The 13,004-nt window shown below is 34.1% G+C and overlaps 1 protein-coding gene and 1 long non-coding RNA gene across 2 annotated transcripts in view; both read left to right on the forward strand.

Annotated features, from left to right (window-relative positions):
- LOC114539276 (bone morphogenetic protein 1-like) overlaps positions 1-8,411 on the forward strand; it is a 31,473-nt gene extending 23,062 nt beyond the window's left edge. Inside the window, exons 17-22 of the mRNA XM_028559905.1 lie at positions 171-293; positions 467-583; positions 1,000-1,035; positions 7,280-7,306; positions 7,939-7,977; positions 8,263-8,411. Coding sequence (XP_028415706.1) covers positions 171-293; positions 467-583; positions 1,000-1,035; positions 7,280-7,306; positions 7,939-7,977; positions 8,263-8,411 — 491 coding nt within the window. The remainder of the gene's footprint in view (positions 1-170; positions 294-466; positions 584-999; positions 1,036-7,279; positions 7,307-7,938; positions 7,978-8,262) is intronic.
- A 1,693-nt stretch (positions 8,412-10,104) lies between these two features.
- On the forward strand, positions 10,105-10,803 carry LOC114539279. Its single transcript, XR_003688864.1, has 3 exons — positions 10,105-10,209; positions 10,398-10,520; positions 10,694-10,803. It is a non-coding gene; the product is annotated as an uncharacterized LOC114539279 (long non-coding RNA).
- Positions 10,804-13,004: the final 2,201 nt, after the last annotated feature.

Genomic DNA, 13,004 nt, shown 5'->3' on the forward strand with positions numbered 1-13,004 from the left:
AATATATCGGCAAGAAAATATTAAAACTTATAAAAGTTTGTTCTATTTTCTGCTCGTAAGAAAATTAGGGTTAAGAACAAAACAGACTGACACTCTGAGTCAGAGTAACTGCCTGGTAGTAAAATTGAAGTATTCTAAAAATGCATGTCTATGTAAATATTATATTTTAGATGTAAATGAATGTTACTTTGGAACACACAACTGCGCTATTGGAGCGTCATGTGTCAATACGAATGAATCGTTTTACTGCATTTGTGAAAACGGTTATACCGGAGATGGCGTAACCTGCACAGGTTTACATCTTTATACTAATTATTTGCATGGTATTTGGTAATATTTTGCAAAAAAATTGACGAGGATAATTCATAATTCCCTTGCAATTTAATTTCCTCTATTTGGTTAAAAAAACATAGATTTAACCGTTAAAAATATGGGAGTTTATGTATTTTATATTGTAATATCTTAGATATCAATGAATGTGAACTTGGAATTGATAACTGTCATTCTCAAGCATCATGTCGCAATACCAATGGGTCGTTCGACTGTTCTTGCAACTTTGGCTTTAGTGGAGATGGAATAGCATGTAAAATGGCTTCATACCTAATTTGCTACAATCAGATCTAGTCATATTGGGCCTCTTTTAACATATAGATCATGAGGGGCCTTATCCTCATGTTTTCCCCGACCCCACCCCACTGGTAAAAATCCTCTGTTTAAAAAAACATTGATCAAAAACATATCGTGAACTAAAGCAATGTTATTTGTATTCAGCAACTTTTCATTTCTGTATTCTGCAAACCTTTGATGAAGGCAATTTCAGTAATATCATCTATCGAGTGCGAATACATATTTTGCATGTTATTTGAATATCAGCCGACTGATTTCCAGTCACATTTATGGCGCAAATTAAAAGACAATCCGTGGTTCGTGAAAGGAGAGAGAAGGTCAGAAAACTGTTACCAATTTTAGAAAATTTCAGTTATTTTATTTTCTTTATAGGCAACGCGACAAGACCTTCTAATACATCTAATCCAGGTAAAATCTTCAATCTTTTTCTTAAAAATTGAACTAAGGGAACTTTTAGCTTTTGTAGATGGTTTCTTTGTATAATATGCTGTTAAGTCGTTTCCATTGTTTGGCAAATTAACATATGACAAAAATTAAACGGTAATTACAATCTTTAAGGATGTGGAAAAATAAAATATTTTTTAATAACAGATACGACGCCCTCTTATACATCAAGTCAAGCAAAATTAATATCTAAGATATGAACTGATCAATAAAATTTGATCTAAAAAAGGCAACACTTATTTTTTTGAAATGATTTCAAACGCTTGCAGTATAATTGTACCGATTGCAGTATATACTGGCAGCGATGAGGAAAGGGATAATAAACTTAATAATCTTCAACACGACCAAGATGCTATAAGGCACTTGTGTATTTGAGTTACGTAATTTGACATTTCATGCAATGACCTGGTCGACGTCAGCAGCGGGTCGCATGAGGGACATAATTGAAATGAAATAATCCATAGGTTAATTGAGTTATTCGTTAACATGTAATCTATATCATTATTACTGGCCTTTCAAGGAGCTAAGCATAAGAAAAATATTTCGACATAAATTCAGTGGCGTAACTAGAACGAAATTTGTGGGGTGAGCTACTGCCGGGTATAGAACTGAATATATAAATATTCACCTCCCCTACCCGCCGCATAAATTACATAAAATAATACATTCAAGAATTTCCTTTTCTCTTTTACAGGCACCATTCCACCCACTACTAATCAAGGTAATAAATAATTGGTACTCAATGTTGATGTTTCACTGCCCAGTCGCGGTTATTCGACGAATGGCGCTATCCACCGAATAGCAAGTTTTTCGATCGATCAATAAATTTTTTTGTTGATTAATATCTAAATATTTATTTTTTTTAAGCATTTTTGTGTTGCTTGAAAAATTCAATATTTATCTAGAAAACAGAGGCCAGGGAAGATATAGGAGGGCAAATATTTATATAGCGTAAAAACAATCAATTTCATAATAAACTAATATTGCCAAAGGTGAATATTTGACTAATTCCCCCCCCCCCCGACACTAACGACACTAGAGGAATCAGTGCGAAAGTCCGAAATAGTTGAAAAAATATCACGCTGAGAGATTGTCAAGATCGGTCAAGAAATTGTCAGAGCAACAAAAGCATCCTAGGAAACCGTAAAGAATTTGCTCCTAACTGGAAGAAAAAAAATTTTCTGACACAAACCGCTATATTCTCTAAAAATTTCATTTTGTTTGTCCTTCTTTACCATTTTTTATCCCGTTTCAAAAATTGTTTGCAGCCAGTCACATTTTTGGCGCAAAGCAAAAGACAATCCGTGGTTCGTGCATTGAGAGAAAAGGTCAGAAAACTGTTACCAATTTTTAAAATTTTCAGTTTTTTGTTTTTTTTGTAGGCAACGTGACAAGACCTTCAAATACATCTGATCCAGGTAAAATCATCAATTTTTCTTGAAAATTGAACTGAGCCGACTTTTAGCTTTTAAAAACGGCCTTCTTTGTATATTATGCTGTTAAGTCGTTTACTGTTTAATTTGGCAAATTAACATATGACAAAATTTAAACGGTCATTACAATCTTTGAGGATGTGCAAAAATTAATATATTTCTTATTAACAGATACGACGCCTTTTAATACATCAAGTCGAGGTAAAATTAATATCTAAGATATGAACTGATCGATAAAATTTAATCCAAAAAAAGGCGACACTTATTTTATTTGAACTGATTTCAAACGCTTGCAGTATAATTGTACCGATTGCAGTATATACTGGCAGCGATAAGCAAGGGATAATAAACTTAATAATCTTCAACACGACCAAGATGCTATAAGGCACTTGTCTATTTGAGCTATATAATTTGACATTTCATGCAATGACCTGGTCGACGTCAGCAGCGGCTCGTTTGAGAGACATAGTTGAAATGAAATAATCCATAGGTTAATTGAGTTATTCGTTAACATGTAATCTTTATCATTATTACTGGCCTTTCAAGGAGCTAAGCATAAGAAAAATATTTTGACATAAATTCAGTGGCGTAACTAGAACGAAATTTGTGGGGCGAGCTTCCGTCGGGTATAGAACTGAATATATAAATATTCCCCTCCCCTACGCCGCCGCATAAATTACATAAAAAAATACATGGATGAATTTCCTTTTCTCTTAACAGGCACCATTCCACCCACTACTAATCAAGGTAATAAATAATTGGTACTCAATGTTGATGTTTCACTGCCCAGTCGCGGTTATTCGACGAATGGCGCTATCCACCGAATAGCAAGTTTTTCGATCGATCAATAAATTATTTTTGTTGATTAATATCTAAATATTTATTGTTTTTAAGCATTTTTGTGTTGCTTGAAAAATTCAATATTTATCTAGAAAACAGAGGCCAGGGAAGATATAGGAGGGCAAATATTTATATAGCGTAAAAACAATCAATTTCATAATAAACTAATATTGCCAAAGGTGAATATTTGACTAATTGCCCCCCCCCCCCGACACTAACGACACTAGAGGAATCAGTGCGAAAGTCCGAAATAGTTGAAAAAATATCACGCTGAGAGATTGTCAAGATCGGTCAAGAAATTGTCAGAGCAACAAAAGCATCCTAGGAAACCGTAAAGAATTTGCTCCTAACTGGAGAAAAAAAAATTTTCTGACACAAACCGCTATATTCTCTAAAAATTTCATTTTGTTTGTCCTTCTTTACCATTTTTTATCCCGTTTCAAAAATTGTTTGCAGCCAGTCACATTTTTGGCGCAAAGCAAAAGACAATCCGTGGTTCGTGCATTGAGAGAAAAGGTCAGAAAACTGTTACCAATTTTTAAAATTTTCAGTTTTTTGGTTTTTTTTGTAGGCAACGTGACAAGACCTTCAAATACATCTGATCCAGGTAAAATCATCAATCTTTTTCTTGAAAATTGAACTGAGCCGACTTTTAGGTTTTAAAAACGGCCTTCTTTGTATATTATGCTGTTAAGTCGTTTCACTGTTTAATTTGGCAAATTAACATATGACAAAATTTAAACGGTCATTACAATCTTTGAGGATGTGCAAAAATTAATATATTTCTTATTAACAGATACGACGCCTTCTAATACATCAAGTCGAGGTAAAATTAATATCTAAGAACTGATCTGATCTGATAAGATGAACTGATCGATAAAATTTAATCCAAAAAAAGGCGACACTTATTTTATTTGAACTGATTTCAAACGCTTGCAGTATAATTGTACCGATTGCAGTATATACTGGCAGCGATAAGCAAGGGATAATAAACTTAATAATCTTCAACACGACCAAGATGCTATAAGGCACTTGTCTATTTGAGCTAATAATTTGACATTTCATGCAATGACCTGGTCGACGTCAGCAGCGGCTCGTTTGAGAGACATAGTTGAAATGAAATAATCCATAGGTTAATTGAGTTATTCGTTAACATGTAATCTTTATCATTATTACTGGCCTTTCAAGGAGCTAAGCATAAGAAAAATATTTTGACATAAATTCAGTGGCGTAACTAGAACGAAATTTGTGGGGCGAGCTTCCGTCGGGTATAGAACTGAATATATAAATATTCCCCTCCCCTACGCCGCCGCATAAATTACATAAAAAATACATGGATGAATTTCCTTTTCTCTTAACAGGCACCATTCCACCCACTACTAATCCAGGTAATAAATAATTGGTACTCAATGTTGATATTTCACTGCCCAGATGCGGTTATCCGACGAATAGCAGGTTTTTCAATCGATCAAATCGATTCAAATTAACCCTTAGCATGATTGTCAGAAACAAACCATGCATTCAATAAGGCTTTAGGTCCGTTTCGCATTGCAACGAATCGCGCGTAAAATGAATCGATGAGATATAAAGATTAAAGATTCACCACGTTTTGCTACGATACTTAAACAAGGAAATACGCCACATCTCGCTACGATACGACTGCAGATGTGTAAAACAGTTTTTAGACGAATATTCGTTGTCGAAAAGATTGTACAAACTAACATTATTAATTAGGTATATAGTTGATACAAAAATTAAGTTTGACAGCTCTTCGCTTCTTTAACATAATCTTTTCGGATCTTGTTTGCCGTTTTTTATCCCGTTTCAAAATTTATTTGCAGCCAGTTACGTTTATGGCACACATTTACATGCATTTACATACATTTATTTTCTTTATAGGCAACGTTACAAGATCCTCTAATACATCTAATCCAGGTAAAATCATCAATCTCAGTTTTCTTGAAAATTAAGGTGAGCGAACTGCGAAAATTAGCGTTTAAAAATGGTCTTCTTTGTATACTAAGCTGTTAAGTTGTTTCACTTGCTTGGCTAATTAACAGCTGACAGAATTTAAACAGTGATTATAATCTTTGAGAATGTAAAAAAATATATTTTTTATTAACAGATACGACGCCTTCTTATACATCAAGTCCAGGTAAGATTGGTGTCTAAGATATGAACTGATCGATAAAATTTAATCCAAAAAAGGCAACACTTATTTTGTTTGAACTGATTTCAAACGCTTGCAATATAATTATACCGGTTGCAGTATATACTGGCAGCGATGAGCAAAGGGATAATAAACTTAATGGTCTTCAACCCGACCAAGATGCTATAAGGCACGTGTGTATTTGAGTTAAGTAATTTGACATTTCATACATTGACCTGATCGACGTCAGCAGCGGGTCGTTTGAGGGACATAATTGAAATGAAATAATCCATAGGGTAATTGGGTTATTCGTTATCATGAAACGATATCTATATTACTATTACTGCCATTTCGAGGAGCTAAGAATAGGAAAAATATTTCGGCATAAATTCAGTGGCGTAACTAGAAAGAAATTCGGGGGTGAGTCTCCGTCTGGTAGAACTGAATATATGAATATTCACCTGCCCTACGCCGCTGCATAAATTACATAAAATAAAATATGGAAGAATTTCCTTTTCCCTTTACAGGCACCATTCCACCAACTACTAATCCAGGTAATAAATAATGGCGCTATCCACCGAATAGGAGGTTTTTCGAATTGTCTAAATTATTTTGGTTGATTAATATCTAAACTTTTATTAATTTTTTAAACATTTTTTGCTGCTTGAAAAAGTTAATATCTATGTAGAAGACAGAGAGCACGGAAGATCGTTAACACGAGGGCAATTATTTATATAGCGTTAAAACAATCAATTTCATAAGGAACTAATATTGCCAAACATGAATATATGAATAATTTCCCCCCCCCCGACACTAACGACACCAGAGGAATCTTGTCCGAAGGTCCGAATTAGTTAAAAAGATATCACGCTGAGAGATTGTCAACATATCGGTCAAAAAATTGTCAGAGCAACAAAAAGCATTCTGGGAAAGCGATAAGAATTTGTTCCAAACTGGACGAAGAAAAATTTCTGATAGAAACCGCTATATTCTCTCTTTTTTATCCTGCTTCAAAATTTATTTGCAGCCATTTAGATTTATGGCGCAAATCAAAAGACAATCCGTGGTTCGTGCATGGAGAGAGAAGGTCAGAAAAATGTTACCAATTTGTAAAAAATTAAGTTTATTTGTTTTTTTTTATAGCTAACGCAACAAGACCTTCTAATACATCTAGTCCAGGTAAAATCATCAATCTTTTTCTTGAAAATTGAACAGAGCTAGTAAAATTTTAGCTTTTATAAATTGTCTTCTTTGTATATTATGCCGTGCCGTCGTTTCACTTGTTTGGCGAATTAACAGCTCACAAAAATTATACGGAGATTATAATCTTTGAGAGTGCAAAAATATATTTTTTATTTACAGATACGACGCCTTCTTATACATCAAGTCGAGGTAAAATTAATATCCAAGATATGAACTGATCGATAAAATTTAATCCAAAAAGGCGACACCTATTTAGTCTGAACTGATTTCAAACGCTGGCAGTATATACCGATTCCAAGAATACACGTGCGTCTAGAGTTGCCGTAATCTATATTACCATTACTGGCATTTCAAGGAGCTAAGAATAAGTAAAATATTTCGACATAAATTCAGTGGCGTAACTAGAACGAAATTTGGGGGTGAGTGTTCATTATTTAATTCAGCCGGATGGATTACACTTGAAAGTCCAACAGCTTAAAATACAGCCCCGTCGGGTAGAACTGAATATTTGCATATTCACCTCTCCTACGCCGCTGCATAAATTACATAAAAAAAATGGAAGAACTTCGTTTTCTCTTTACAGGCACCATTCCACCCACTACTAATCCAGGTAATGAATAATTGGTAGTGAATTTTGATGTTTCACTGCCCAGCCGCGTTTATTCGACGGATATAGCGCTCTCCACCGAAAAGCGGGTTTTTCAAACGATCTAAATTATACTTGTTGGTTAATACCTAATGTTTTATTTCTTTTTTAAACATTTTTGCGCACAATCAATAATTGTCTAGTAGATGCAGGGGCCACGGAAGATTGGAAACTGGAGGCCAAATATTTATATATTCATTTCAGCTGACGATAAAAAAAAACAATTTCGTAGGAAACTAATATTGCTAACCCGAAAATATGAATAATTTTCCCCCCCGCGAACCTAACGATCTTTCGTGGCCCCTGCTATGTAAAGGAATATCCAGCCTTCGTACATGCATGCAATCCGCCGTAGGTGTTGGCTAATAAAGATTTGATCGTGCATAGTTGACACATTTTTCTCAGCAGTTCTTCGCTTGAATTTGATATCTTTTTTATTTCGTTGAAGTTAAGACAAAAATTAACCCTTAGCATGACTGTTACAAGACTCACAAGGAATCCATAGTTTCCAATTGCAGTCATAATTAAATAGTATACAAACTAAAACAAAATAAGTTGATGCGGGAGAATAATTATACTAATTTATTTCTTCACAGCGAAAAACATTCCACGAAATTTTACGACATCAGCGCCAGGTAACAGTACCTATTAGTAATTATTATTAACGATGCATATTCGAAAACAGGGCTTTGCATTGCGTTTTCATTATTTTTTGCATTGAGGAATAAGAAACTAATATTGCCGAACATGAAGATATGAATAATTGCTCCCTACCTCAATTAATGCTCTTTTGCCCCTATATAGGTCTAGGCTAATTCAAGTTTGAACATGTTCCTATTTACTATTCTAATAATAAATAATCGGCGATAAATTCCACTTTGCTCTATCCTTCAATAAGTTTGTGTGAATAATATTTCCAGAATTATGCGGCGAAAGTCAACTGTATCCTCCTGGAAAACTCACAAGCCCTCTTATCCCCTTTCATACCCTCACTACTTGGATTGCAGTTGGACCATTTCCAGCACCAATGGAAGAAAAATTTTACTACAGTTTACTTCATTCTTGGTAGGCTACTTTTACCTAATTTATTGCTCCTCCGGCCCTGTTTGGGCGAAAAAACCTTAGCGACATAACATGTTTTTGTTCGAATAACTTCATCGTTTTATCATTTTTATCCCGAAACACTGCTTACGCGTCAGCTAGTGTATCGTTTCTCTTTTCCCGCTCAGTCGTAAACTTTATCAATATTCTTGTACGTTTGCATAGTAACATCATGCAAATATGTTTATATCAATATCTTTTCCTAAATATTGATCTTCATCCACTAACGTTTTTGCGATATTTCCCCCATCTTGCTTATCAGTGCGATTAACGTTCAAGTTTTGTCGAGAAAGATATGTTAATTCGCTCGCAGTTCAATTGAAAATCAAACGGTTTAACTAATACAAAGAACAGAGGCGTTGCGAGCTTTATAGGCGGGGGGGGGGAGCATACTCACGTAATCGTTTTCTAAATAGCTTATTCATTTCTTTTCAAATTGATTGTTTTTACAGTCAGTGAACATAAATATATCAAAAAAAAAATTATGCCTCGCTTATAGGTTTGGCATCAAGAAGTAGTTGATCTACTGGGCTGATAATTTTAGTACTTTAAATGTCCAGATTTTTTTATAAAAACTATTTCCTTTTCTCGAAAAGGAAAAATATTTTTAATATCCTATTCCTAGAACAGTTCAAGATTAAAAATTTTTTTTCTTTCTAAATATTTACTTCTTATTAACCGAGGTGAAATCTTTACCGAGAAATATCGGACCGAGGTCTTTTTGAACGGAACGAGCTCAAAGACCAAGGTTTGTTCAAAAATATCGAAGACCGATATTTCTCGCGATAAAGATCGAGCAAACGAGGTTAAAAAATATTTATTATATGGCATAAGGCATATATTTGCACTTGAAACAAACAAGAAATGCATGAATTCGTATTATTAGCCTGGCACGCAGTGATAAAAACAAAAACAAAACATTAAATTATTTGGGTTACGTAAACTCGGCCTAAACTGTCTGGGTTAAGTTGTTCTATGGTCGTTTAAGTCGTTTAGCTTAAAAGGCTTATAAGTTTAAAGTGGAAAACAAAATTATCTTTTTATTGGACAACTGCATGAGCGGAAATATTATGATATAAATAGCTGAATTTTATATGGAAGTAAATTCTTCTCAACCAAACACTTAGCTCCATTTCACCGGAAGTGACGATTCCAATATAATTATTGGATGAGGGAGCGCAGGGTATCCGGAATGCTCAGGCAGAGGTCAATGTCAGTATATCCTAGATAACTTGCGAAAGCCGACTTGAATAATTGTCTTATTATTTATTGAATTTCGAAAAAAAACAAGCCTTTTCATGGCAAATTTCATTGTGTAGAAAAGATAACAAGCTGGCGCGACAAATACCCTCAACAGACAACAACGAGAACATTCAAAAATATCCGTACACTTTGAGCTAATCAGCAGACGATTGCACTATCAATTGAATATTAGCAATCTTTCATTGACTGAACTTAGAAATTCGTAGAATAGTATAGTTTAAACCTTTAAACAGTTTAAAATCAATTTAATTCGTATGTGCAAAATTGACAAATAATTTACAAAAAATTCATGACGTTTCAGCTGGAAGGTAGTTACAGTTGTGGATTTGACTATTTGGAAGTTTATGATGGAGATTCAGCAAATACGACGAAACTTGGCAGATTCTGTGGAAACCAATTACCAAGAAGCCTGGTATCATCTGGACTCAAACTCTTCATCGTGTTTCACTCGGATTATAGCGTGTCAGCACCGGGATTTGTTCTGAACTATTCAACACCATTAGGTAAGAAATAAGTTTCAAAATATATCGGCAAGAAAATATTAAAATTTATAAAAGTCTGTTCTATTTTCTGCTCGTAAGAAAATTAGGGTTAAGAACAAAACAGACTGACATTCTGAGTCAGAGTAACTGCCTGGTAGTAAAATTGAAGTATTCTTAAAATGCATGTCTATGTAAATATTATATTTTAGATGTAAATGAATGTTACTTTGGAACACACAACTGCGCTATTGGAGCGTCATGTGTCAATACGAATGAATCGTTTTACTGCATTTGTGAAAACGGTTATACCGGAGATGGCGTAACCTGCACAGGTTTACATCTTTATACTAATTATTTGCATGGTATTTGGTAATATTTTGAAAAAAATTGACGAGGATAATTCATAATTCCTTTGCAATATAATTTCCTCTTTTTGCTTAAAAAAACCATAGATTTCACCGTTCAAAATATGGGAGTTTATATATCTTATATTGTAATATCTTAGATATCAATGAATGTGAACTTGGAATTGATAACTGTCATTCTCAAGCATCATGTCGCAATACCAATGGGTCGTTCGACTGTTCTTGCAACTTTGGCTTTAGTGGAGATGGAATAGCATGTAAAATGGCTTCATACCTAATTTGCTACAGTCAGATCTAGTCATATTGGGCCTCTTTTAACATATAGATCATGAGGGGCCTTATCCTCATGTTTTCCCCGACCCCACGCCACTGGTAAAAATCCTCTGTTTAAAAAAACATTGATCAAAAACATATCGTGAATTAAAGCAAAGTTATTTGTATTCAGCAACTTTTCATTTCTGTATTCTGCAAACCTTTGATGAAGGCAATTTCAGTAATATCATCTATCGAGTGCGAATACATATTTTGCATGTTATTTGAATATCAGGCGACTGATTTCCAGTTACATTTATGGCGCAAATTAAAAGACAATCCGTGGTTCGTGAAAGGAGAGAGAAGGTCAGAAAACTGTTACCAATTTTAGAAAATTTCAGTTATTTTATTTTCTTTATAGGCAACGCGACAAGACCTTCTATTACATCTAATCCAGGTAAAATCTTCAATCTTTTTCTTAAAAATTGAACTGAGGGAACTTTTAGCTTTTGTAGATGGTGTTCTTTGTATAATATAGTCGTTTCCATTGTTTGGCAAATTAACATATGACAAAAATTAAACGGTAATTACAATCTTTAAGGATGTGGAAAAATAAAATATTTTTTAATAACAGATACGACGCCCTCTTATACATCAAGTCGAGCAAAATTAATATCTAAGATATGAACTGATCAATAAAATTTGATCTAAAAAAGGCAACACTTATTTTGTTTGAAATGATTTCAAACGCTTGCAGTATAATTTACCGATTGCAGTATATACTGGCAGCGATGAGGAAAGGGATAATAAACTTAATAATCTTCAACACGACCAAGATGCTATAAGGCACTTGTGTATTTGAGTTACGTAATTTGACATTTCATGCAATGACCTGGTCGACGTCAGCAGCGGGTCGCATGAGGGACATAATTGAAAAAAATAATCCATAGGTTAATTGAGTTATTCGTTAACATGTAATCTATATCATTATTACTGGCCTTCAAAAAGCTAAGCATAAAAAATATTTCGACATAAATTCAGTGGCGTAACTAGAACGAAATTTGTGGGGTGAGCTACTGCCGGGTATAGAACTGAATATATAAATATTCACCTCCCCTACGCCGCCGCATAAATTACATAAAATAATACATTCAAGAATTTCCTTTTCTCTTTTACAGGCACCATTCCACCCACTACTAATCAAGGTAATAAATAATTGGTACTCAATGTTGATGTTTCACTGCCCAGTCGCGGTTATTCGACGAATGGCGCTATCCACCGAATAGCAAGTTTTTCGATCGATCAATAAATTATTTTTGTTGATTAATATCTAAATATTTATTTTTTAAGCATTTTTGTGTTGCTTGAAAAATTCAATATTTATCTAGAAAACAGAGGCCAGGGAAGATATAGGAGGGCAAATATTTATATAGCGTAAAAACAATCAATTTCATAATAAACTAATATTGCCAAAGGTGAATATTGACTAATTGCCCCCCCCCCCGACACTAACGACACTAGAGGAATCAGTGCGAAAGTCCGAAATAGTTGAAAAAATATCACGCTGAGAGATTGTCAAGATCGGTCAAGAAATTGTCAGAGCAACAAAAGCATCCTAGGAAACCGTAAAGAATTTGCTCCTAACTGGAAGAAAAAAAATTTTCTGACACAAACCGCTATATTCTCTAAAAATTTCATTTTGTTTGTCCTTCTTTACCATTTTTTATCCCGTTTCAAAAATTGTTTGCAGCCAGTCACATTTTTGGCGCAAAGCAAAAGACAATCCGTGGTTCGTGCATTGAGAGAAAAGGTCAGAAAACTGTTACCAATTTTTAAAATTTTCAGTTTTTTGGTTTTTTTTGTAGGCAACGTGACAAGACCTTCAAATACATCTGATCCAGGTAAAATCATCAATCTTTTTCTTGAAAATTGAACTGAGCCGACTTTTAGGTTTTAAAAACGGCCTTCTTTGTATATTATGCTGTTAAGTCGTTTCACTGTTTAATTTGGCAAATTAACATATGACAAAATTTAAACGGTCATTACAATCTTTGAGGATGTGCAAAAATTAATATTTCTTATTAACAGATACGACGCCTTCTAATACATCAAGTCGAGGTAAAATTAATATCTAAGAACTGATCTGATCTGATAAGATGAACTGATCGATAAAATTTAATCCAAAAAAAGGCGACACTT

Source organism: Dendronephthya gigantea, unplaced genomic scaffold (genome assembly GCF_004324835.1).
Source record: "Dendronephthya gigantea isolate DGI-Jeju-01 unplaced genomic scaffold, DenGig_1.0 000197F, whole genome shotgun sequence".
In the NCBI taxonomy this organism is placed as follows: Eukaryota; Metazoa; Cnidaria; class Anthozoa; order Malacalcyonacea; family Nephtheidae; genus Dendronephthya; species Dendronephthya gigantea.